This window comes from Poecilia formosa, unplaced genomic scaffold, assembly GCF_000485575.1.
Source record: "Poecilia formosa unplaced genomic scaffold, Poecilia_formosa-5.1.2 Scaffold34, whole genome shotgun sequence".
Taxonomy (NCBI): Eukaryota; Metazoa; Chordata; class Actinopteri; order Cyprinodontiformes; family Poeciliidae; genus Poecilia; species Poecilia formosa.
Window position 1 is genome coordinate 1917195 of NW_006799973.1, and position 27038 is coordinate 1944232.

Here is a 27038-nt window from a genome sequence, read left to right on the forward strand (position 1 = left end):
TGACTCACTCTCCCTCCCCCCTTTCACGTCACACGTTCTCAGCGCACTTCCTCCCCGCTCCTCATCCCTCTGCCTCCCCCTGTCATTTGCCGACTGACTCTCTCCACCAGGATCAAACACACAGCAGGTAACGTTAAAAAAAAGATTGATCTATTTCCTTCTTCCATCCCCTCCAAGCATCCTCTTCCTCATCCCTCTCTTCCCCTGCTGCATGTTTGTCTTCTGTCTCACCCCTCCGTTAGTCCATAATATCAGTCACTGGCGGAGATTGCACAGATTCTGGACAGGCTCAAGGGCTGAAATGTTTTTTTTTTTTTAATAGGTATGCATTATTGGGTTTTGATTTATGTTTCCAGCTCTTACTGCGTGTGACAGCCTCTTCACAGGGAGCCCAGTTTCCACAGCTTTCCATCCATCAGGCTGCGTCACTGTAGTCACAGTGTGAGTCCATGAGAGGAAGCAAGTGTGAAAGCTCTTCCTTACGACTGTGGGCTGCAGTGAAATGCATTTTGATCATTTTATCTTGTTTTATTGAAGACCTATCATCCATTTTTCATCGCCACCCACCTCACTTGCTCATTTCCATCTGTCAGATTTTTCTGCATGGACTTAAAGGAGCAGTGTTATGTTAAAATCTACTTTTTTTTATTTTTTAGCTTTGCATTAAGTTATGATGTTATTCCCTCATCAAAAACACACCTTGAGTCTTGCTTTGATTCTTTCATGCATGTTTGAGAAATCCTTTAATCTCCATGGTAACAATTCAGCTGTGGAAAGCCTGGTTGGACTTAACCCCGCCTTCCAGGCGCAGCTCCTCCTCAGAGTTGCAGTTTTTAAGCTTCCGCACAAACCCCCACTCAGCTCCTTCAGACTAGCCAGCAGCAATTAGCAAACACCTGGTGGAACTGAGCATCTGCTACTCTCCTTATAGCAGCTACTTCTCAGTGCAACGCTGGTAAAAATGTTGTTAAAGTTTTAATGGAGGAGCCATGTTATGATGTGGAGTTTCAGAAAGAGCGTGAGTTTCTTAAAGGGGTAGTATTATGCGTTTTCCAGCCACATACCCTCATTTTAAAGCACAATCAAGTAACTATGTTACCTTCAGTTGTTATAAAAATGTTACATCAAATACGACTTAAAAGAAATTTGGCTTTGTAGTTTATCGTCTTGAAATTGGGCCTCTGCTGTTTTGAAAACTCCTGATTTTTCTGAAACTCCACCTTCAGGAAGTCATCACAACATGGCTCCTCTATTAACCCTTTAACAACATTTCTACCAGTGTTGCACTAAGAAGTAGCTCCTATAATGAGCTCAGCAGATGCAGTTTTACCAGGTTCCACTAATAGCTGCTGGCTAGTCTGAAGGAGCTGAGGGAGGGAGTTGTGTGGAAGTATGGCAGCTGCTGCATTGTCAAAGGCGGAGCTAGGTCCAACCAGGCGTTTTGCACAGCTGAATGGTTGCCATGGAGATTAAAGGATTTTTTCAAACATTCATTAAAGAATCAAGGTAACACTCCAGGTATGTTTTTGATTAGGGAATAACATTATAACATGATGAAAAGCTAAAAAAAAATAAAATAAAAGTTAATTTTATGTAACACTGCCCCTTTAAAGTGACAGAGGCCCATTTGCAAGATGCTAAATTGAATTTATATTTAATACTTGCAGCATTTTTATAACTGAAGGTAACATAGTTCCTTGATTGAGCTATAAAATCATACTGTGTGGCTGAAAATGCATAATACTGTTCCTTTAAGCATAATCTGCTGTAAAGATCAAGATGAGGCTAATGTTTAACATTTTGCAGGATGTCTATAGTGAACATCGTTGCCAGGGAGATCCTCGACTCCAGAGGAAACCCCACTGTGGAAGTGGATCTGCACACAGCCAAAGGTGACAAAAACACACTACCTTAGCATCTATCATGTCCTCCAGTCTCTCTGACCTTTAACCCTTTCCCCCTCACTGTTTTCCTAATTCAGGTCTGTTCAGGGCGGCTGTGCCCAGCGGTGCGTCGACTGGCATCTACGAGGCTCTGGAGCTCCGAGATGGCGACAAGACTCGCTACAAGGGCAAAGGTGACAATCGTCAGCATGCATCCATCCTTCTCTTCTCTCCGTTTCCTCCTGGTGAATTTTAATGTTTGTTTTTGTCCTTCAAGGTGTTACCAAGGCTGTTGCTCACATTAATGACACCCTCGGGCCCGCTCTCCTGCAGTCTGTGAGTATCAGCTGCTGAAGGAGCAGGAGAAGCATGAAAAATCTGTTTACTCTGTTTGTGACAGCCTGCTTTCCTCCCAGGGAGTGAGTGTCCTGGAGCAGGAGAAGCTGGACAACACGATGATCGAAATGGACGGCACTGACAACAAATGTGAGCCTGCGTTTCTCGTGCTGAGATATCCGCACTGACATGCAGCTGCAGCGGCCTGCATCAGCTGCATCCATGTGTGATGAGGCGTCTTCTGTGTTTCCTCGCAGCCAAGTTTGGGGCCAATTCTATTCTTGGAGTGTCGCTGGCTATATGCAAAGCGGGCGCCGCGGAGAAAGGCGTTCCCCTGTACCGTCACATCGCTGATCTGGCAGGAAACGGAGATCTCGTCCTCCCAGTTCCAGTGAGCTTTTATTTTGTTTTCATAACCATTCAAATTGTAATTTTCACATATAATTATTCATACGTCACGATAACAAATTTACCTGGTTGATAAATTGTCCCAAAAAATATTGCAATAAATTATAATATTGTTTTCTGAGACCATGTTCAAGTGATATCATGTTAATGACAAAATAACGCAAGAACACATTCTGAAAGATTAATAAACTTTAAATTCTAATCAACATTTAACACTGGAACTGGAACACATTTTAAATATCCCAAAATAAATGAACAGAACAGCAAAAATAACAAATAAAATTAATTATGACGTCTCTGTAAACAAAATTATCATTCAAAAAAACTGAAGACTTTTTTTCCTCCAATTTTTTGGTAGAAAAACAATAAATTTGTGAAAATATCAATAAATAACTATTTCTTAAAATTCAATAATATAATCAGGCCAATCAGATGTATGTATATGGAGGTAAATACAACATATATAATTTAATGGACTATTTTATTTTCGAAAAAAACGTTGTCTACAAAGTTTAAATTTTATTCAAATTCAATTACTATTTATTTATTTTTACAAGGAGAAAATTTGATTTGCAAAACACAAACTTTTATTTGCCCATTTTATAAAACTTTGATTATGATTCTCAAACTTTCTGGTTTTGGGGGAATATCCTGTTCACAAATACATTTTTATTTGAATGAAATATAAATTCACATTTATCTTTCATTGCAGTAATCACAATTTATACAATTATTTTTTATTTGAAATATATTTATAATTGAATAATGAGACAAATTTACCTCCATTTAAAGAGTGTGTCTGAGAGAGACATTTAAAAACACAAAATGTTGCTAAATTTTAGCTTAACTTGTCCCTACTGTAGAACGTTGATGCTACCAGAAAACTAACAGCAGTAATAAAATGTCATGTAATACTGAATTAAAATATTCTTTTGTAGTCTATTTGTATTGTTTTTATTTTCAAAATGTGTTGGAGAAAAAGTTTGAAAACTTACCCCGAAAATGTGTTAAATATCTTAAATTCCGGCAAAAATGGGGACATGACATTTCTTGTTTTCTCCAGTTTTCCCTCCACGCTACTGTTTTTTTTATTTTAACGCAGTTATGAGGCACGTTGGCCTCAAGTTACTTAACAAGTTGTTGCTAGGTTACCACAAGTTACTCAACAAGTAGTTGCTAGGAAACCAAAGAGCGAGTCAGTTAGTTGATGACGCCGACCTTTTAAACTCTGTCCTCTGCATACATCCCCCAGAATGCTGTGCGGTTCTGGATAAATATTTAATATTTTACCATCAGCTCTATTGATCATGTGTCTATCGCAATATATATTGTTAATTTTAGAGCAAACCATATTTATTATGCGTTAGAACAATGTTAAAGCTTCCTCCCGTTGTGTTTTGTTTTTTCTTGCAGGCCTTTAATGTAATCAACGGGGGCTCGCATGCTGGTAACAGACTGGCCATGCAGGAGTTCATGGTTCTCCCTGTGGGTGCAGAGTCTTTCCGTGATGCGCTGAGGATGGGGGCGGAGCTTTACCAGACTCTGAGAAGCGTCATAAAGGAGAAGTACGGCCAAGATGCTACCAACGTGGGCGATGAAGGAGGGTTCGCCCCTAATATTCAAGAGAACAGTGAAGGTGAAAAGTCCACGCACCAGAAAACGATTCCTATTATTATATACCGTATTAACTGGCTTTTTTCTTGTTCTCCGTCAGCCTTGGAGCTGATAAAGACCGCCATAGAGAAGGCGGGCTTCACTGACAAAGTGGTGATTGGGATGGATGTTGCCGCTTCTGAGTTTTTCAGCGAGGGTAAATATGACCTGGACTTTAAGTCCCCGCCCAACGCTGCCCGCAACATCAGCGCTGAGGAGCTGGCCAGCATCTACCAGGGCTTCATTAACAATTACCCAGGTTGGTATAGCAGGTTTCTAAGCCCCCCCGGAGACATGCAGTAGCTGCGTTTCCATGCGCAAATCTTTGTCGATATTCTGCTAATGTCAAAAAAACCACAATTTCGTAATTCCGTTAAATAAGAATTTAAATTAAAATCATGCTTTAATACGCTTGTTCAAGCGATAAGTCAATGACAGTGATGGATGTAAACGGTTATAATGAAATATGTTCATTATTCAAACATAGCTAGTGCTCATCAGCCCTCAGAGAAGACGTCAGCCGTGAGGCATTTAGGGGAAATGGTAGTCCGCGATTTTACAGAAGAGCTACGGATTCAGAACACAATTTTTTATTAATTGTGGATGCTATGAGTTTCACATTGTCTGAAAAAAACAAACCATCCTCCTATTACTTCCTGTCATCTTCTTCAATGTTTTCGCCAGCAGTAACTTTCGGCTGTTGATCACGTGACTGGTGTGATGCGAAAAATGTGCAAAATACATCTGTTTCGATGTGTCTGAAAAACGACATCCTTGCGCAGAAACTTTTTTTTGTTCCAAAACATGTTTCTTTTTTTATATTAGCGTGTTTATATTAAGCATAGAATTGCACAAATGGAAATGGCAAAATAAATTTGCTTAATGGAAACATGATAATTTTGAAAAAAAATTCTTAATATTTGATAAAAGTTTGCCTTTCGGCTGTATAGAAATAGATGAATTTCGCAAATCTGCAATGGAAATACTTTCTTTGTCATCACACCAAGACGACAGGAACAGCTGGATATTACTACTGGCCAGAAGGTCGAAGAAGACGACAGGAAGTAGTGACAGGATTTGACAGGATTATGATGCAGCATGTTTTTTTAATGACAAAGCACGTAAACACGTGTGATTGTCATTGTGTTTCTTATTTAATGGAAACACCACAATTGCAAAATTGTGTTTTTTCGACATTAGCAGAATATCAACAAAGATTTGTGCAGATTTGTAACGGAAAGGCCATTACTCTCAGTGTTACTGCATCACTGCTGTTGGTAAACACATTTTCTCTGGATAGCAGTGGCACAGTCCTGCCTTTATTTGCTAGAGGGCTAGCAAGCAGAGAGAAAAGCAGATATCTGGAGAGTCTGCTCTCTCCTCATGACACCCAGGTCTGTGGAGGATGTTTTGATTATGTGTGACAGCACAGAAAGGCTTGTTATGCTGACAGGAGTGTGTGTGCAGCTTGTGGAACGTGAAATGTGTATGGCATCATTAGCATCTTCATGCGGGAGCATCCCTTCTGTTGTTTCCTTCATAACAGGATGTGGTATTTGACTTATATGTCCATTTCTTTCCTCAAGTTGTGTCAATTGAAGATCCTTTTGACCAGGACGACTGGCCTGCTTGGTCACAGTTTACAGCTTCGGTTGGCATCCAGGTGAGATGGGACTGTCATTTTATGAAGTTAGACAACTTTAAACAGAAAATTAACTTCACTGACATGGTCTCTGAAACAAGAACCTCCATATTTATTTTTGTTGTTGTAGTATCATAATGTCACATTAGTAAGTCAAGGGAAAAACCGCATGTTGGGAAACATCAGCCAAGAAATGCAAATGGTTCCTCCAAATGGAAAGTGACCCTAAGCACACCACTAAATTAGCTACAATATGGCTTAATGACACCAAAGTCAGTGTTTTGTAATGGCCATCATAACGCCCTGATCTCAGCACCATGGAAAGTTTGAGATCATGTAAAGCTCACAAATCTGACTCAGGTATGGCAGTTCTGTCTGGAGGAATGGGCCAAAATTACAGCAAACTATGGTACAGTCAGAGGCCTGTGGAGGGATTCCCGTAATGTAAAATTAAGTTATATTCTTGAAAGACAATAAGACCAAATACTAAGTAAAGGTATGTAAAATTATGAATTTAAAGCACATTTTAAAAAAATCATTCTGGCATATTTAATATTTATGTTGTACAGTACAAAAGCTTTGTTGGCTTAATGGTTAAACATGTTGGAATGGACCAGTCAGAGCTTAAAAATGGTCAAAGTCTGATTTATTGTCAATTAATCATATGTATTCACCATCCCCTGGTGAAATTAATAACTTAAAAACATCACAAAACAATAAATAAGAACAAATAATAGTAATTAAAAAATGTTTTCCATTGAAAATACAGCAGTAATATTTTTTAAATCCCACAAACCAGATGCCATATACAATTTTAAAAACACAAACTTTAAAAAATAGTTAACTCAGATGGATAGAACTTGTGGGAGAAAATTCAGCCAATTAGAGTCTAACTTGCTCCATTAGTTATTCTCTAAATAATAAAACTAAGATATTGCACTCTATTTATTACCAACTAACCAAAGAAAAACTGCACAAACAGAATGTAAACAACAGCTCCCAGAGACTATGTGATAGAGATAACTGCTTTAAATATTTCCAAAGTGACAACATAGTCGTCAACTCCAGTTCTCCTGGAAAACAAAACATCTCTTCATATTTTCTGGGACTTTTCTCTGCAGGTTGTTGGAGATGATCTGACTGTGACGAACCCCCGCAGGATACAGCGAGCAGTGGAGGAAAAAGCCTGCAACTGTCTGCTGCTTAAAGTCAACCAGATTGGCTCTGTGACTGAGGCCATCAAAGCGTGCGTCACTGCTCTGTTTTTAAATCTCATACATGTGTCCCTGCAGTGCACCAAGCTGCATGCATGTGACACTTACTGCTGCTTCTCAGGTGCAAACTGGCTCAGGAGAATGGTTGGGGGGTGATGGTGAGCCACCGCTCCGGTGAGACAGAGGACACCTTCATAGCCGACCTGGTGGTCGGTCTCTGCACCGGACAGGTAACACGCTCAACCCGCTGGATCATGTTTCCCTTCGTCTGTGTTTTACATCTTTGTGGTTCACGTGTAAGTTTTCACATTCAGTGCATGTGTCCGCAAGGTTATCATAGTTGACTAAAACTAACAAAATAACGAAAACTGAAATTGAGAAAATATTTTTGTTAGCTTGAATAAATAAAAATGATAATTAACCCTTTCATGTGTGAATTATGATCCTTTGTGTCAGGATTTTTTTTCCCAGTTTTTTTTATTATTATTTTCTTAAGGCATAAAAAAAGGAAGGAACATTTTTTTTTTTTTTTTTTTAGGTGATCAATTGTAATTTTCTCCAAATATAAAGTTGTTATTTGAAAAATACACCGGTTGTATTGTTATTTAGAGGCTTTCTGATGTCATAATATATATATATTTTTTTTACCTCCAAGAGTCGTCTACAGTAGAAGAAGGGATTGGCATGCTTTTTTGTCTGTCGGCCATATTGGATTTAGCAAAAATAATTTTCATTGCATTTGCAGCTGATGGCCAGTAGTTGATAGAGTATTTTATGATGCATTAGTGTCCACTTCAGTGGTCTGTGTGCATTTATAACATAAAAATCCACAAGAAGCACAAGAAAATGGCTTTTAGATAGCTGTCCTCTGTAGTGACCACTGAAAGGGTTAATGGGGAAATATATCTAATTATAACTAAGTCGAGCGACTAAAACACACTGAAATTATAGATATAACATTCTTCATTTTTGTGTTTATGAATCTATTTCTTAGCCTTTCGAACTGATGTGAATTTCATTTATCTAACAAGCAGTTTATGTCAGCTGCCGACAAATTACGGTAATCCATAATCCTCCTGGCGGCTATGCTGCGCCAGTCTGCAAAATGGCAGCAGCAAATGTTGGGAGAAAACGCCAGAGTTAGCTATTCAACATCCTGTTGAGCATTCATTACCCAATCTATGTATACTTAATCCTGATGCTTTGACTTTTTTGAATTTTACACTTAAAAATCATAAAAAACTAAAACTACTATTACAACTAATAAAAACTAAACTAAAGAATATTTAACTAATAAAAACTAGTAAACACACTCTAAAAACTAATTGACACTAACCGAATTAGAGAAAAATCACAACAAATTAAAACTAAACTATAATGAAAAACTATTATAACCCTGGTATGTGGACAAATAGTTGCAATTAACTGACTTTAGTTCCTTTCTCATCCATCTGTTAGATCGTTTTACTTAAAGCCTGATAATAGTTGAAATTTGTGTTTGTAGTTAAAAATTTAGCAAAAATACACATAAGTTCAGCGTAATCACAAACAGCAATAATAGCTTAAGAGAAAAAGCTCCAGGTGCAATTGGAAACCTGCAGTTTGGACATATTCATTCAGAAAATGCTACTTGATAGCATTAAGAACAATAAGCAAACATTTTTAATGGTCTTAAGAATAAAACAGCCATGCGTGTAAATGTTTCATTTTTTCTGTTAGATCAAGACTGGTGCTCCATGTCGGTCGGAGCGTCTGGCTAAATACAACCAGCTCATGAGGTGAGTCTCTGTTTCACTTCATCATTCTTAAATATCATTTCAGAGCCTGTAATTTATGCATTTCTTCTCTTTCACGTCCATGCCTCTGTGTTTTCTGTCTTCCTCTCAGGATTGAGGAGGAGCTGGGGGACCAGGCCCGCTTCGCTGGTCACAACTTCCGCAACCCCAGTGCCCTTTGAGTGACGGAGCCATCAGCAGCACGAGAAACCAAATGTTTTTATGTACTCACTTGTTTCAGTGGAGCCCCAAACACACCAAATAACTCATAAATAAGTCTTTGAAAAAATAGAAAACTCATTGTGGCGGTGTTGATCTAAGGCCTCAACAAGTTAAGTCACTCTTCTCTTGGTGGTCTTGTTATTTTTTTTCCTCGTATTATGTGCTTTTCATCCATTCCTGAAAGGTGTTAGTCCAGGTTGTTTTGCCAAATTCCTGTTTCAGTGCAACAATTTACTGGTACATTGTCAAGAAACAATAAAGTTATGATATCGTCTTTAATGTTTCTTAAAGTGATTCAGTTCATTTTGAAAATACTTTCTTAATCCCAGATGGGTATTAAATGTTGCTTTAACTCATGTTATCTAAATTTCTTCAAAGATTTGTTGAATATACAGAAAGCTGTGGGCAGGGATCCTGTAGTGGTCTGTGTTACTGCAGATCTGAACAAGCCTCTGACTGAATACAATACGATATACTGCATTAGAAATGACAGGTGACTTAATGAAAAATGGACTGACAGAAGTTCAAAATATAAAGTATTTTGATTTAGTTTCTAGTGTAAATGTTTTTGTATTCTTGAAGGACAAAAATAACAGGTGACTTTCAGTTAGATACAGGAGCTTGTTATAAGGCAATAATTGCGTAATATTGATGAAAAAGTTCTAGTTCTACTGGCAGATTATAAAACTTATAAAACTGGAAACATGGCTTGTTGGAACTTGTACTTTTTCATCAATATTAAATAATGTCTTAAATATACCTGACTGAAAGGTTGTAAGTTAGATTCGTCTCATTTTAAGTTTACTACAATATATACTCAAGTAAAAGTAAAAAGTGGTGTTACTCTTACTTGAGTACACTTTTTGGGCATCTCTAACTAACTTTGGTAACACCTAACCAGAGTATTTTTGCTACTTTTATCCTATTTCCAAACCAAATGTGTCCCATTTAGTGTCAGTTCCGAAAGCCGCCAGCAGAGGGCGCGCCAGCAGAGGGGCGCTGCTCCAGCCGAAGCCGCTTGTTGCTGCCGCCGCCGCCGCTGCTCCTCCTCGGGCTGCTTGGTGCTGGTGGCGATGATGATGATGATGATGATGAAGGAAGTCTGGAGCCACGCAGGCGCACCACGCACAGTCTCCGGACGGGTTGCCACGGTAACCACACAATAGGAGACGGGACAGGGGGCTGTGCGAAGGGGAGAGGAGAAGGAGTGAACGACAGGAGCGGGGAGGAGGAGGAGGTCTGCAGAGCCGCTTGACTGGACACACCGCTGCAACCCTCTCCCAGACAGACACATTCAACTGTTTCCAAACGAGTGCGAGGCTCCTTTGTTAAGACACAGTAGAACAATCTCGAAAGCGCACACATTTATCTATTAAAACCAGACATTTATGGTTTTGTTGTTGTTTTTGCTCGTTGAGGTTTACTGCGGCGAGTTATTCAAGCTCTCCATGTAGTAAAGGTGACTCTGGAGGGACTAGTCTAAGGAGACCCTCCCTCTTGATCCCCTCCCTCTTCAGAGTTTTGGCCCTCTCTCTGCGCCTCTCTTCCTCCCTCCTCCTCCTCCTCATGTCTCCCCCCTTCTCTCCTTATGCAAATCACGCCCTCACCACTCTCCCTTTCCCTCACCCGACGTGCATCCCTCTCTCTCTCTCTCTCGCTCTCTCTAAATATTTTGACTGTAAGACTGGAGAGGGGGTACAAAAAAGTGCAAGTCGTCTTGAAGAAAGAGGGGGGAGAGAGAGAGATGGGGGGTGCAAAATAGAAAAAAAAAGAGGGGGGGACCGAAAGGGGGTGGGGAAGAGGCATCAATTTGTACAGTCTGCAGTTGGCACCCCTGGTTTTTTTCCCCCTGCAAGGAGTAGCAGGAGATTTCTTCTGCGTTATTGTTATGATCGGATCCCGCTCCAACATGAGCCAGCGCCAGGCTCTGCTGACAGACGCCTGGGCCCAGAGGTGTGCGTGTCGGCGTGCAACATAAAGCAAAAAAAAAAAAAAAAAAGGAGAGAGAGAGGAAAAAACACACACGCACACACACACACACACAAGGGGAGAAAGGGAAAGGCAAAGTGGGAGAACGCATCGCTGGATATTATAGGTAAGAAGCAGAAAATGGATTCTTACACTCCTCTGTTTGTCAGCCACGTTTGTTCTCACCATGCCATTTTTTGTACCTACTCTTTGTGCGCTAATCATCATCATCATCATCCTCATCATCACAATCATCATCAATCTGCGTTGCTACATCTAAAAAAAATTACGTCCTGGCGAATAAATGCTGCACGACGCGGTGCATCCACATTCCTGCGAGGGGAAAAAAATGGGGTCTGAGGGGAGCCAAAGCAAATCGCCATTCCGATTCACCTTTTTCTAACATGTGCATCGCTTTGAAAACAGACATCCGTGCAGACTGGGGAGTCATGTATGTGCTGCTGAACACGTCGCCGTGGAGGAGTTGGCTGTTCTGGCAGGGGCTCCGCTGTTGGTAGCATATAGGCTGCAGCTATGCTCGGTCCCCCCCCCTCCCCCCCCTGCATGTGTATCAGTAACATTTTTGCAGGAAGAAAAGAGTCGTTGCGGTGCACGATCGTTGGTGATGTAAGCAGAGCCGCTGCATGCTGCTGCTTTGCATCACACACGCAGAGAGAAGAGGCCAGTTTGTTGATGATGCATGTGCTGCGAGTTGGTGGTGACAGTGCTGGTGTTTGATGACCGGTGGACCACTGGCAGGCCAGCAAGGATGCCACCTGTAACTGAGAGGCATTGTTCAGACCCCCTACTGGATGCTGCTGCTGCTGCGTTATTAATCAATTTATCTGCAGGTAAATTAAGGGACTATGTCTTATGCCTTGGCTAGCACATGATTAGGTGAACATGAATAATTCGTGGAACACATATTTTGGTCCATTTTGAGAGGATGGTTCATTCAGTGGCTGCAGATTTGTTGGTTGAACGCCTCATGACAAATGTCCTCTATTTCTTTGAGATCTGGTGATAGTTACAGAGAATTCATTGGCATGTTCAGCAGGCTTTTAAGTCTAAGCTATTTTTAATTGGTATCAAGGGGCCCAAAGTGTGCCAAGAACATATCCCCCTACACCAAAGGTTGACAAGACTCAGCAATAGGATATGTTGGTCCACCACTTGGGTATAACCAGGCTGGACCTCCCTTTTGCCTTAGAGATACCTTAATTCATTGTGGAGTAGATTCAACAAGGTATCAGAAACATTACTCCAAGTTTTTGGTCCATGTTGATGTAATCACATCACGCAGTTGCTGCAGATTTATCTGCTTTACATCTGTGTTGCAAATCTTCATGTCCACTTTATCCTAAAAGAGTTATTCTTCATTGAAATCTGGTGACTGTAGAAGCTTATTTAGTCATTGTCAAGAAAACAGTTTGAGATGATCTGATTTTGTGACATGATGCCCTTCATACTGGAAGTAGCTGTCATAAGATGGGCAGATACGGTCATCAGCGATACTCAGGTAGGCTTTGGTATTTTAATGATACTAGTTGGTACTAATTTTCCCCAGACCATCGCACCACTCCTCCATGCAACGGTTGGACTGAGCCTTAGATGTAGTAGGTGAAATACCATCATCTTTGAGGGAGTTCAGTATGGAGTTGCTCTTCCACATCAAAAGGGGTGACTTGAGGGGATTTGGGCATCTGATCAAGATGCCTTCCTTTGGAGGTTTACTGGGTACATCCGACTGAGAGGACAGCCCAGAGCAGAACCTGCTAGTTGATTACATTGGTGTAGTAACACCTTGAGACCCCCAGAATGAGCAACAGTGTTATTGGGGGAGAAGGATGTCTGCATTTCTTTATCCATGACTCCAACCCAGTCTCAGATAAGTGAAACAATAGGGATAGAAGAACTATAACCAACCTGAACCATTGAAACAAGACTGAAGGGATTCATGCTTTCATGTCATCTATGACCCTAAGGTATCAATATGGCAGATACTGTGGAGACTTGGTCGTCCTGTTCAACTTTAGTGTTATTTTTAGGTTTTTAGCTGACGGGAATGCTCTTCTGCTGTTGTAGTCAGTCTGCTTTAAGGGTCAAAGTGTTTTGTATTTCACTTTCCTTGGTTGTAACTAGTGGTAACTTGAGCTACGGTTGCCTTTCTGGCCCTATGAGCCGTTCTGCCTTCAACAAAGCGTTTCTGTCCACATAACTGCTGCTCACTTGATATTTTCTCTCTCAACTCTCCATAAACCAGAAACACGGTCATGCGTGACAGTTCCACTGATCAACAGCTTCTGAAATAATCAGACCAGCTCGCCTGACACAAACAACTATGCCACGTTCAGAATCTCTTAAATATTGTTGCTGGTGCTTTGAACTTCAGCATATCCTCCTCAGCACATCTGGATGCATAAATACATGGAGTTGCTGACATGTGATTGACTAAGTTGCTATTTATTTTGTAAGCAACTGAACAGCTGTGACTAATGAAGAGACCAGTGAGTGTATATTCATTAATATCAGTGATTGTGACTTTCCTGATTTCACACTTGCTGCAGGAGCTTTTTATTTAATTAATGTGTGTGTAGTAAAGCTGCTACATGACTCACCTACAGTGTTCATACACTCTGGCTCTACTCTAGCTGTTCTTTCTTTTCTCTTACAACCCTACACACTATTTTTAACCTCATTTAATATTCATGAGCCATTTTTTTCATCATAGTGGCACATGAATGAATGGATTAGACCAACCCGATGACTGCCTACTGTTTGCTGTCGAGCAGAACCACATGGAAAAAAGAATCTTGACATTGTTCGTTCCCCTAATGGGTTGCTGAATAAATAAGCTTGTGATTCTTCTGACCATAACCAGGTCATGTGGGTTAACCACAAGTAGCTGTGGGTTGTTGTGGGGAAGGTGGAAGAAGAAGGAGGGGGGGTGTGGCTCTCATTCCCAGTATGTCTCCTACAGACTACATTCCAAAATGCCAGTATCCCAGTGTTGCAGCTCTACCAAACGGTGTATTCTGACAGTCGGAGTGGATGAACCTCTTGAGATTGTAGTTCTCCGTTGCTGTGCTGAAACCTAAGAGCAGAGAGGAGATTGTTTTGAGTGCAGCGAAGAGCAGTGGTGCCGATACAGTGTGGAGCATGCAGCGAATTTAAATGCTGTTTTTCTGCTCTTATAGTCTCCATGTCTTTAAAAATGTCTCCAGTTCACAAACTCCCCTGCGAGTACAGATAGCAAAATGACGTCAATGACCACCGCGTCCTTTCATCGTGTTTTTTATTTTTTTCACAGAAACATTGAGTACTTGAGCAGAATTCCCTTCACGTTGACTCATGCTTTCTTCTCTTCTGTTTCTTTGCAGGTTTTTGTAGCTCTTGCAATTGGTAAACAACTGGAACCAGTTCTGTTCCTGGAATGGCTTCTGTTGTGAAATGGACGTTATAAAGGAAAGATAATGAAAACAAGAACGCACAAAGAATCGGTATGCGCAAGGCTTAGCTTTTCTGTTTTTGTAGAATTGTCATAGGGTACATACCTGCTTAATTTCTCAATGTTTGTCTTATTATGTCATAATTAGTAAGAAATTTGATAATTTTTCAAAATGTCAGGTTAGTCATTCTCCCCTTCTCTTTGTTGTTGTTCCTGCCCTTTCTTCTTTTCTTCATTTTTCCCTTTACTACTGCTACCCTAAACTACTGCCCCAACTCTTTTGTTTCAAATAACTCTCTTGTTTTTCTTTCAATTATCTCTTGTTCTCCTTCTTTCTCTTCTCCAACACATAAACATTTAACACTTTTCACCACCCCACCATGTTTTCCCCTTTTGGTGGACTTTGCAGATGCCCATGCGCAGTGGGCGAAGGAGGGGGGCGAGTGAGGAGAGAAGGGGCAGGCGCCCGCACACCAGCCCAACTCGCCCTGAACGCACCGACCGGCAGACGGTTAGAGCTCATCTCTTTGTGCTCATTGTTACCTCTCACTGTCCTGACTGTAATAATATGCATGCATGCAAATGATAAAAGTCATGAAACAAAGAAAAACAGCCTATTTTGAATTTGGGGTGTGTGTGTGTGTGTGTGTGTGTGTGTGTGTGTGTGTGTGTGTGTGTGTGTGAGTCATCAGTATGGTTGCTACAGACATACCCTTGCAGTATTAAGAACTCAGCACGTTGAAATCTTTGATGCTTCGTGTTTAAACGCATGCAGCTGCAGGCTTTGTTCTAAAAACAGATATGAGCCTATTATGGATTCAGTACAACAAAATTAAAACTCTTGTGTTGTTTTAGCAAAGAGGTGGTGGTGAGGAACTGGCTGGAAATCGCTTCAGTTGCAGATCACAAGGACATGATTCATCAGAGAGTGAGGGGGAGGAACTTGTATCACCTCCAAAGAGACAGAAAGTTCAGGTTTGTGTTACATGTCGTCAGCTTTTTATATAAAGATCCGTTATTAAGCAATTTGCACCTTGCTGTCTTTGAGAGAAATCTATTTTTGACTCTACCTCACTCTAAAGCTACTCGTTTTTTTTTTTGTTTTGTTTTGTTTTTTGTTAGGATTCAGCACCAAACCCAAATCCTCCAACATCAACGCACTTGACTGAAAGCTCAACAACTTCCACTGTTCCACCTCCAACCTCAGCTGCAAGCCAATCTCGGGAGAGTGACAATGAAGATGGCCAATCCCAGGGCAGTAGGAGTTCGGCCGTAGGGAGCCTGGCCAATAGCAGTAGCAGCCTGAGCAGCGGGCGGGATATAGACCAGGACAATCGATCCTCATCTCCGAGTCTTTCTGCTTCCCCTTTGGGTAGCCTGGACTCTGATTCTGATGGGCCCGATTCACCAAAGCAAGGAGAACGTGAGAAAGGTAAAGAGGTTGGTGCAGGGAAAGTGACCGGGGAGGACAGGAGAACGTTACGAGAGGGGAGAGGAGAAGAATCGTGTGGCGATGGGGAAAAACGAGACGTAGAGACAATTGAAGATTCTTCATCTCTGAAGCCCCCTTCTACTCCCTGCTCTTCCTCTAGTCTAACTCCTTCTGTTCGAGGAGGAGATTCATCGAATGACAGCAATAGTGGGAGGAAATCATATTTCTCCCTGGACTCCAAATTGATGTGTAAAGTTGAGTATGGCTCACCAGCAGGTGTTGAAAGCAACAGAATGACTTCCAAAGCCAGCACACAGTGCATAAACAAGACAACCATCTCTGGAGGAGATTTTTCACATAACAGCCCCAACATTCCCCATTCGTTACCCCCTCCACTTCCTCCTCCACCTGCCCTGAAGCCGTTGGAGCTTGGGGGACAAAACCTGCCGGCTGAGGTTAAGACAGAAAGAGACAAAACTGAAAAAACAGAGAAACTCATGGACAAGGCTCAGTCCACGCCTCCTTCTTTGCTGCCACAGTGCGGCCCTCAGCCCCTGTCCCAGTCTCAGCCTCAGACCCAGCCCTCTAGCCATCCTCACCACTACAGCTCCAGTTGGCAGGGCGGGGCAGCAACTGGTTGCCAGGGGAGCTGGGGCTACTCCCGCTATCCTGGCAGCCACCACCCACAGCACCAGCCCCCCGTGCAGCAGCAGCAACTTCCCTCCGTCTACAACCCGCCATCCTCTCGCCACTCCTCATCCCACCCCTCTTACCTTCCCCATCCTCACCCCCACCCTCACAGAGAGTACCTTCCCAGGTACGCTGGAGGGGGAGGGGACAGGGAGAGGGGCCCCACAGGAGAGAGAGAGAGGGGAGTAAGAGGGGAGTGTGGTGGGAGAGAGCTCACCAGAGAGTTTTCTGCTCCTGTTGGCAACAGCAGCAACAGTAACGGAGGGGGGAGTAGTAATAATGGCTGTGGTGCAATGAGTGTCCCCAACAGCATTCCAGCTCGGGAGTTTGGGGGGATGCCCGTAGGGCAGAACAGGGAGTACCAAGGCTCAGGAAGAGATGGGCCCAACTTAGGTCCAGATCGAAGAGACTTTGGTTCAGCATTCAGGGACAGGGAGCGTGAAAGGGAACGGGAAGGAGGAAGGGAGTTTAATCTGCCAAATCAAAATCAGAATAGAGACTTTGGCCCCACTGTACCCACAGGGGGGCACCCAAGAGACAAAGATGGCAACAGATGGAGTGAGTTTGGGAGCCAGACAAGAGAGGTTGTGAGCAACAGCAACCCTAATAACAACTCCATACCACCAGGAAACCCCCCAAGTTCAACCAGTGGTCTACCAGTCGCCCCCATGCTAAACCGTGACCCACCTGCGTCACCCCAAAACAACCTCAGTCACCCTTCTCATTCCTCTCTTCCCCAGCATCCCCATTCTCATCCCCCAAATTCATCCAACAGGGATTTCCCCCCACCCATGGACCAGACACAAATGCCTTCAACTGGAGCAGATCACTTTCACAGAGACTATCCTCCAAGTGGAGGAAAAGACTTTCCAGCTGGGGCACCTCCTTCTGCTGGCACAAATCGAGAGTACCTAAGCTCCCCTGGAGTGACTCCAAACCTGGGACGAGAGTACCCAGGGACAGGAGGAACGCAACACGCCCACCCACCTCACCCCCACTACCAGCCTGGGCCCAAAGACAGAGAGAGGGATTCAAACCTGCGAGAGTCTGCTCTCTACCAAAGCCGTGGAGGCCCTAATCAGCCTCCTGCACTCTCTCCTTCCTCCTCTTCCAGCCATCATGGACAATACCCACATCCGCCTCCTCAGCCACCTGTACACCCCCCTCAAAGCTCCCATTCCCAGGCACCTCAATCAACTATGGGACCTAGTACACGTCCTCCACACTATCAGTCCTCTGCTCAAACTCCTCCAACACCTCTATCTCCCTTACCTAGCCCATCTACCAATCAGATGGGAGCCTTCTCATCCTTTCCCTCTGGTTCTTCCTCTGCACCCACCTCACAACTTCCCGTTCCAGGTGTGTCATCCAGCTGTTCACCTGGATGCCGCCCTTCGTCTTTCCATGGCACTTTGAACAATCATCCTCAGTTCAGTGGCACATATCACTCCAATGGAAGCAATGGCAGCACCATGGCAAACAGCAGTGGCAACAGTAGCGCAGTCAGCAGTAGCAGCAACACAAACTCACAGGCACCCTCACCTCAGAATGTCTCGAAGGCCCCACCACCTCTTAGTAACTCCACCAACAACAACACCAACGTCTCAACACCTGCCTTGACCTCATCACTTCCTGGTGTGGAGGGACACTCAGACTCAGGTCTACCTCCAACAGCCGTCATCAAGGAAGAACCACCAGAGGACCGGGAAGAAACCGAAAGCCCTCCCCCGGTGTTAAGAAGTCCCTCACCTGAACCAAAACACGTGGATATTCCTATTCATGCCAGCCAATCAGCACGGTAAAATCAAACTGGAATAAAGAGCCTTGCAAAAGTATTAATACCTCTGAGATTTTTCACATTTAGCATTTTATCACACTAGGCCATGGGTGCTCAAGTCCAGTCCTCAAGCGCTACCATCCTGCAACTTTCCGATGCATCTCTTCTCCAACACACCTGAATCAAATGAATGGCTCGTTACCAGGCCTGTTCAGAGCTGAATGAGTGCTGATGAAGGAATTCAGCCATTTGATCCCAGTCTGGTGGAATAAGAATGCATCTAAAAGTTGCAGGATGGTATCACTCGAGGACTGGACTTGAGCACCTCTGGACTATACGCACATACTTGTATGTATTTTTTTGGATTTTATGTGATGTACCAACATAAAATACAGTATAATTTTGTAATGGACGGAAAATTATCTTTAGAGTATTTTAGAAAAAAAAATCTGAGGACATGCTAATATATTCCGCCCTGCCAGAGTTAATACCTTTTCCTGGAATTAGTCCTTTGGTGTGTGTTTCTATTATCTTTTTGCCCATGAAGATGCTTCCCTTTCTTTTTTTTTTCAAAACAGACTGAGTCACTTTTCAATACTTTTAACTGATATTATCGTTTAGATTTTGGACTTGTGTCTCCTTGTGACAAACTGCTCCTCTGACTTTCTCTCAACAGCTTAACAATCTCACCACACTTCCTGGGCCTAACTCTGCTTTACGCATATACACACATAAAATCCCAATAAAGTACACCGAAGTTTGTGGTTATGTGAAAAAGTTCAAGAGGCGTATTTGCAAAGTGCTTTTAGTTCTTAACATCCGACTAACTCCTAATAGTTGTAAACACTATGTCCAATGATTCTAGGTTTCACAAGGTCCTTGATAGAGGCAGCAGGAACTCCTGTGCCCGCAGCGATGTCCTCTTTGTCCCATTGGACGGCTCCAAACTGTGGAAAAAGAGGAACGAGATGATTGAAAGAGCTCGCAGGGAAGTTGAGCAGAGGGCCAGAGACCTGAGAGAGAAAGAAAGGGAACGGGAAAGAGAGCGTGAGAGAGAACTGGATCGGCATCTACAGGTGTGCACATTTCAGTGTGATAATTATGTCCAGTGTCAGATTTTATGGATTCGATGTAGATTAAATTGATCTGTTGAAGGGAGGGGAGGAACTTAGGTCACATACACATGATTTACTGTCCGTCTGTTTTATCTTCCAGAACCAGAAGGATGTCAGTGCTGCTGGAGGGGGACGCCAGGGTTCCTCGCTCTTCTTCCCCCCCTCGTCCTCCATCATTCTTGACCCTTCCTCTTCCTCTGCCTCTTCCTCCGCCAACGTAGTCGCCCACCCTCCCGCTCACCCCCAGCACCACCCCTCACATCCGCATGCTCATCTTCCACCGACACATCATCTCCACCCCTCTCTGTCCCACGCTATTCCCCACTCCCTTCTCTTACCCACCATGGGTGGGGCATCGGCAGTGGTTGGTGGGCCTCAGGGGGCCCTGGGGATTGGGTTAGGAGGTCCATATTTAGGACCTGACACACCAGCCCTGAGGACCCTGAGCGAATACGCTCGCCCACATGCCATGTCTCCTCTTGGGGCAGCGAGTCGTGCTCAGGCACACCACCCTCAAGTTCACCATGGTCACCCCCATGTCCACCCCTCATTCTTCCTCCCTCAACTACAAAACCATGCTTTGAGTCACCCACACCACCTTCCCACTGATGCAGCAACGGCAGCAGCCATCTTAGGCTTTTTGTACGGTGGCAGCCTTGAAGGTGGTCCAGGTGTGCCTGGGCACCCTGGGGTGGCCGGGGGCCCCGTACCAGGAGGAATTGGCGGTGCAGGTTTGGGAGGCATGGGTTTCCCTCACGCAATGGCAGCTCATCGAGATCGGCTAAAGCCTGGATTTGAGTTTAAGAGTGATGAGCGGGTTTATCCTGCGGGATCCATACCCGACCCTGCAGCTATTGCGCTTGCTCATTCGCATGCGCATGCCCACAGCAACGCCCATGCACATGCTCACTCCCTGCTGCTTGCAGGAGGTGCAGCAGCTAATGAGGTATCACTCTATGGCACTCCTCCTCCTCCAGCTCCACCTGGACCTCCACACCTTCAAAACCCAACCCTGGCACAAGTAACCCGACCTCCACAACCTCCTGCTCCACAGTCACTGTCTAATCCTCCTCCTTCATCCCTCCTTCCACCTTCCCTCCCCTCTCACCCTTCATCTGCCCCACTGGCCGCCCCCTCAGCCCCGGCACCACCTTCCGCACCTCCAGCCGCTCCTCCTCAACCTGCTCCACCGACCTCCAACTCTTCCTCACTTCATCACCCAGTGCCCCACTCTTCTTTCCCTAACTCCCTGTCCTCTCATGTGCCTCCGCCTCCTGCCCCAGCTGCTCCGCCCGAGACTTATCCGACTCCCACGCGCTCCCCTGCCTCGTACGAGCGTGACAGGAGCGGAGCGAGGGAACGGGAGAGGGAGCGGGACAGAGCAGCTTTGCCGGCCTTTGGGGACAGAGAGCGAGAAAGAGAGAGGGAGCGAGAAAGGGGAGGGAGTGGGGGAGGCGGAGGAGCAGGAGGGGGGAATGGAGGCGGAACAGGGGGAGGAGGTGGAGGAGAGAACCTGGGGCGTCTTCAGATGTTGAATGTGACGCCTCATCATCACCAGCATTCACACATCCACTCACATCTTCACCTGCACCAGCAAGACACAGGTACCAACTGCTATTACCATTGCTGTCAGAGTCAGCTCACACCACACACCACAGATCTGTCAATATGAGCCAAGTTAGACACACAATGTTACTTCAAAACAGCTGCTTAGTTAGTAATTAACAGATCATGCTGTTTCCAGATCTCAAAATGCAACAAAAGTCCAAACGCAAAGAGTCAAACTTCGTTCTTACTTACAATGATTGTAAATGATTGATTACACTGGTCAGCAGCCAAAAAACTGTCTGGGGCTTTTCAACTGTTTTAGGGTAAAAAAAAAAATCACATTGGTTTTGCTCAATCTGGTCAATTTTCTGAACTATGGAGCAACATGAGCATCAAAATGCACAACTTGTTCTCACATATGGATCGGTTTGCTGAGAGTCTGGGATCAATGAGTGATGAGCAGGAGGAGAGAGTCCATCAGGACAGAAAAGAGATGGAGAATTTTACACAATGGAGACGTAATGTTCATTTTACATGTCGTTAATAGTCCTTAATAGTGTTTATTGTACAATTTACAGAAATCCAAGTTTGTAACATCTCATTAATACTCTGTTAGGAAACGTTCTTTTTTCTCCTAAGACCTTTTTTGGATGAGAAATATAAACAGAAATGAACTGATAATGTCACAAAAATAAAATTTTTATAAAAACCTAACCTGATTGAGAAAAATCTATGTCATTTTTGGATTCTACGGTGCAAAATAGTCCTAATTCAGTTGAAAAAACAGACAACTTCCAAAAAATATATTTTTTTTTAATCTCACTGTTATCTTAGAAAAAATATAATTTCTGATGGTTCTAGTAGTTTTCTGGTCCTTTGGTTTGAAAAACAGTATTGTTCATTACATTTGCTACTTTCACATAAGAAACAAACAATGCATGATATTTTAGTTTTCTTACAGCATAAAATGAGAGTTTAATAGATGATTTGGTTAAAAACAGTGGTGTCAAACTCCAGTCCTCCTCAACACCCAGAGTCCCGCAATGTCTTTCTGCTTCAGCACAGCTTCAATATGAGCTCATTAGCAGAGCTCTGTAGAGTATGACTGTGTGCTAGTGAGGCAGTTTCACCTTGTAATGCACGAGTGTAGGGCAAGGGACACATGTAAAAGTTGCAGGACTCCAACCCTCGAGGAATGCAGCTTAAGACCACTGGTTTAAAAGTATTTTAATAACTGTACAGTATTATTTACAGTCTCTTATTCTTGCTTGTATATATGTTATCTCTGTACATACCTTTGACTTGCTGCCGTTAAACTTGAAATGCCCCACTGTGGGACTGTAAATGATATTTTTATTCTATTCTGTCTCACAGTTTGATGAAATTTACAGACCTCTTTATTCTTTGGGAAACTTTGTTAGTGTATCAAATTCTTATTTTCCCTGCTGTAGTGCAAATAAATTGATGAAAGAAAACCAGGGCCAGAATTTTTTCAACATTTACAAATATGTGAAAAAGTAATTTTCTCTTTTATTTACATTTTCCTTCCAAGGTGCCAGACTTTCTTGTAATCTTTAATCTCAGTTAGTATTTCTTTTACTTTCCTTTAGGTGGTTTAATGTTTATCTTTTTCTTAGGTAGTTTGAGTCTCGTTGTGTCTTTAAATTATCAAGTCATTCAGCTCTGACATGTCAGTAATTCATGCTTATCTTTTAGCACGCAGCAGCCTCTCATTAAGATGTGATCTGTTCTTATTTTTTAGGTTGGTTTTTTAAAAAATACAATTTAAAATAGTATTTAGGGCCAAAAAACGAAACGTTTGACAAAGCATTAAAAGGATAAAACCTTATAAATCGGATAATCAACTAAAGGATGATATCTTAAGAAAACGTAGTTTCAAACATTAATCTTTATTTAACCAGATTGCTGTACACTAACTACAGTGTAATTTGATGTGGTTAGTGTTTTTCTGAAATTATCTTTCTTTCTTTAGATGGTTGAATCCGTTTGAAAGTTGTTTCTTTTAGTCAGAGCGTACTCCATGTCGTTTTAAAAAATAATACCGGACACACAGGATCAGTTTCAGAAAAGTTTTCATCCACATGAACCCGCACAGGTCCGCCACTTTAAACGCACCAAACCCAGAAGTGTAACGCGAAGCTAAAACCTGCCGGCCAATCAGAATGTTTCAAAACAACCATGACTTCCTGTTAGGAGTTTGGATTAATTTATAAAGCCAGGTATTTGGGTTGAAGTACTTTAGATAGTGTATTAGAATGTAGTTATTAAAACATTCAGACAATGTCAATTGGGAATCATGTCATAGATTGTAATGACGTCTACACACGTAAACATGAAAACAGAGTTTTCTCCAGTGGCCACTTTGTTTAGAGTTTTCATAAATAGCCACTTTTAGTTATATCAGACAGAATTTTTGTGTGAATGAAAAAACGTATAAAAATGTGTCAGTTTCTCTACATAGCAGGCCTTATTCTCCTCTCGCTTGTTTGAATGTTTTCTACGTGTTGTTTTCTGGAATAAAACCACATAAAAGTTGTGTGATTAAATATTTGTTCTACTAATCATATTCAACACTATTCCCTGGCTTTCTTTTGATCTGATCTAATAAAAGCTCCTGACTGTAAAGCGTCTTCTGAAGATCCTGCTTTGACTCACTTTAAATGTGTCCTGTATTTCCTATTACATCACTGGCATCCAGCGGCGGGCGGGGTTCACCCCCTGATGGACCCGTTGGCGTCGGGGTCTCCTTTGGCTCGCCTTCCCTACCCAGGAGCAGCGCTCGGCACGCCCATCCTGGCTCACCCCCTCACTGACAGCGAGGTGCTTCGCCAACAGCTGTTCGGTGAGGAGAAGGCTCCTCGTCCATGTACTCGTTCAGTTTTCTTCTCTAAAAACAACACAGTGCTAACAACGATTACGGACATGCCGCTTTTCTCTCGACGGTGACCTCTGACCCTCTTTTTTTTGCTGTGGGGACAGGTGCTCCTTTCCGTGACTTGCCCCAGCCTTCCTCCCTCACTGGTCCCATGTCAGCGGCCCATCAGCTCCAGGCCATGCAGCAGGCCCAGAGCGCGGAGCTGCAGATCCAGAGACTGGCCCTGGAACAGCAGTGGATCCACCACCATCACCACCACTCCCTCACACAGGACGAGTATTACAGGTGCTAAAGCCGTCCGTCCGTCCGTCCGTTCTGTCTGAGCTGTAATCGATTATTCTTTCAATTGGAAGGAAAAATCGTTTTTCAGGTTTTTCAATTAACCACTTAAGCCTTTTTTATACATTACATTAAAAAGATGCAAAGAAACAACTTAAATTCACTTTTTAAATAAGAAAATAATCATTTTGTTGCCTAAAATGTAATGACTTAGCATTCCTTTAGTGAAACCTTGACAATCTGCAGTTAAAATCAGCTGGTAATTTATAGTTTTTGTTTTGTTTTATTAAATAAGCATCTTCCTTTTGGACACGCTATGTTGACATTCGTTTTTGGTTTTGTTGCATTATTTTCATTGTTGTTTTACTTTGGTTTTGGTTTATTCGTGTAGTTATTTATGTTTGTTTCTGTTGTTTTAACTCATGTCTGACATACATTATTAAATTGTAAAAAAAATAACTTCTAACATCAAAACCTCAACCGTTTCTGCTTCACTTAGCATCAACTCAGTATTGGAGTAAACTTTTAAGTATTTTGAGTATTTTTTTTATTAACTCATTAACAGTTGGATTAAAAAAGTTGCTTAATTACAGAATTTGACAAATTAAAGCTAAACCTTTACCAATTGAAGAGTTTTGGATGGAACATATTTACCCAAAACTAAATATGTTCTATAAAAAAAAAATAATTAGTTTTTTTTGTAAAATTTTGGCTGCTTAATTAATGCAGCCTGTAATTTAACTGTAAAGCCTTTTTCCAGTTTGAGATGTTGTTTTTCAGCCTAAGTTTGCTTTAATCATAAAATGTTTCTTCTTAGGTTTTCTATGGAGCTAAACTAGGGCCATAAATTATGTCAAAAAAAGAAAAAATCAAATAAAACTTGAAAAAGTTGAAACTGAAAAAATGTTCAAAACTACTTTCCAGACTTTTTGGTTTCAAAAAAGTATTTCAGTTTCTTTTATTTATGTTTTTCTTTATAACAAACTTTATGGCCCCAATTTAACTCCATAGTTTTCTGTCACTAATTTTCTGAAACTTTCACAGAACCGATTTTTACTGGATTTAAGTAAACCTCTGAAGGAAATCTGTTGCATTGAATTTTATTTAGGCGTATCTTAGTTTGGAGGGAAAAATTAAAATCTACCCCACATTTTTTTGGGGGGGGGGTTCTGGAATAATAGTAGAATATTCTGGAATATCTTTATCTACCTGACCATTTCTTGTGTTTAGATTATGTTGCACAAAAGCAACAGAGTCTAGAGTGCCATTAAAAATAAAGGAAAACTCGATCACAACTGATGTAATCTGAGATTATTTCATGGTTCTTGTGTTTAAAAGCCTCTCCAAGCCGTGTGGAAATATTGAGAATTTACGTTTGTTGATCTTTACTCTGTGCATGAGAGAAAAGGAGGAGAGATTACAACCTGCAGTAAAAAACGCAATTTATGTCATTGTATTTAAACACTGAAACTGAATTAAAATCACTTTTAACTCAGAAGAAGGTTGGAATAGTCTGACTTTCTCTAGTAAATAAAGCTAATCTTTTGATTCGAGTGTTTCTCTCTGCTTCCTTGAATTGAAAATTTCCACTAAGGTTGACAGATTTGATCAATGTATTTGAAAGCAAACTGTAAAAACTGAGGCTGGGTTTAAATTAGGGGAAATCGGATCAGATGTCCTTCATTTTGGGAGATCGGCAGATCTTCTCTACCTCAGCAAATGTCTAAAAATCAGCCTCTGTCTTCTTCTGCTCTGCTGTGATCGAGGTTTGGCTGACAGACCGACCCACCAGGTCATGTCGTCATCCCACTTTTACCAACTCGGCGACTTTCTTGCTTTATTTAGCAACATTTCAGACAAAAAAAATGGTATTGGCTAAAACCGGAATCGGCAGGCATTTTAAAGATCTGTGATCGGCCAAAAAGCTGCAATCGGTTTAAGTAATTTGTTTGTAAACACAATTGCAGAACAGAAAGTGGGCCGAAACCAAAGGTCAACACAAAGCTTCACCTTTCAGTTTCTGCTCTGCGACGCTGATTTGGTTCTGGTTTCTGCAGGGGATCTTGAAAAGTATCTTTCAGTGGAAATGCACCTTTAGGGCTGCCAAGAGTTAACCACGGCGTCTTCTTTAAAAAACAAATAAAAGCACTCAAACGAAAGGTTGGATTTTTCTACTTTTTCCGTGTGAGATCATGCTGCGGATGAATTTGTTTTAAGGCTTCTTAGAAATGCTTACCATGTGTGTGGAGGATGCTATCAAAACCTTTACTCACAATCTATAAAGATGCATCAGTGAACCACATGTAATGATACTGATCTTTCCATTAAAGTAAACTTCTTCCTCTTCTTCTTCTTCTTCTTCTTCTTATGTTTTTCTTAACCTTTCAGTCACCTGAAGAAAGAGAGTGACAAGACCCTGTGAGGGAGGGGACACGATGCAGAGCGGCTCGGGCAAGAAGTCGAAACAAAACACGTGAATCTGTGCAAGAACAGACTGAATCGAGAAAAACAACAAAAAGAAAAGCACTGAAAACAAAGAGGGAACTCATCAAACTGAACCTGGACGGGAACGTTTCGAAGGATTAACAAAAGAAGAAGGTGTGAAAATGTTGCACATCGTCCCTGCAAACTGCACCAGAGTCCCAACGTTTCCCTGTATTAACCTTGTTTTGTATCGTGCTCTGTACAGTATATTAGTCGGGAGGGGAGAAGGATTGTGAAGTACAGTATGTTGTAAAATACTTGATGCCAG

The 27038-nt window shown here is 42.3% G+C and overlaps 2 protein-coding genes across 4 annotated transcripts; both read left to right on the forward strand.

Moving 5' to 3' along the window:
• The first annotated feature begins 8 nt into the window (after positions 1-8).
• On the forward strand, positions 9-9412 carry LOC103136757 (gamma-enolase). Its single transcript, XM_007550158.2, has 13 exons — positions 9-127; positions 1807-1892; positions 1982-2077; positions 2161-2219; positions 2300-2369; positions 2477-2610; positions 4041-4263; positions 4342-4539; positions 5867-5943; positions 7044-7168; positions 7258-7366; positions 8856-8914; positions 9024-9412. Exons 2-13 carry the CDS (start codon positions 1808-1810, stop codon positions 9091-9093), a joined length of 1305 nt encoding a protein of 434 aa, XP_007550220.1. The 5' UTR covers positions 9-127; position 1807; the 3' UTR covers positions 9094-9412.
• Positions 9413-10743: 1331 nt separating this feature from the next.
• On the forward strand, positions 10744-26785 carry atn1 (atrophin 1). 3 transcript variants are annotated; one of them, XM_016670484.1, is made up of 10 exons: positions 10744-11228; positions 14482-14601; positions 14959-15060; positions 15405-15524; positions 15672-18469; positions 19314-19524; positions 19664-21167; positions 23831-23998; positions 24112-24292; positions 26675-26785. In XM_016670484.1, the coding sequence occupies exons 2-10, from the start codon at positions 14575-14577 to the stop codon at positions 26706-26708; spliced, it is 5145 nt and encodes a 1714-aa protein (XP_016525970.1). In that variant the 5' UTR covers positions 10744-11228; positions 14482-14574; the 3' UTR covers positions 26709-26785. The 3 variants fall into 3 exon arrangements, with proteins under 3 accessions (XP_016525970.1, XP_016525971.1, XP_007550222.1); XM_016670485.1 differs by having other exon boundaries at positions 15408-15524; XM_007550160.2 differs by having other exon boundaries at positions 10745-11228; positions 23831-23974.
• Positions 26786-27038: the final 253 nt, after the last annotated feature.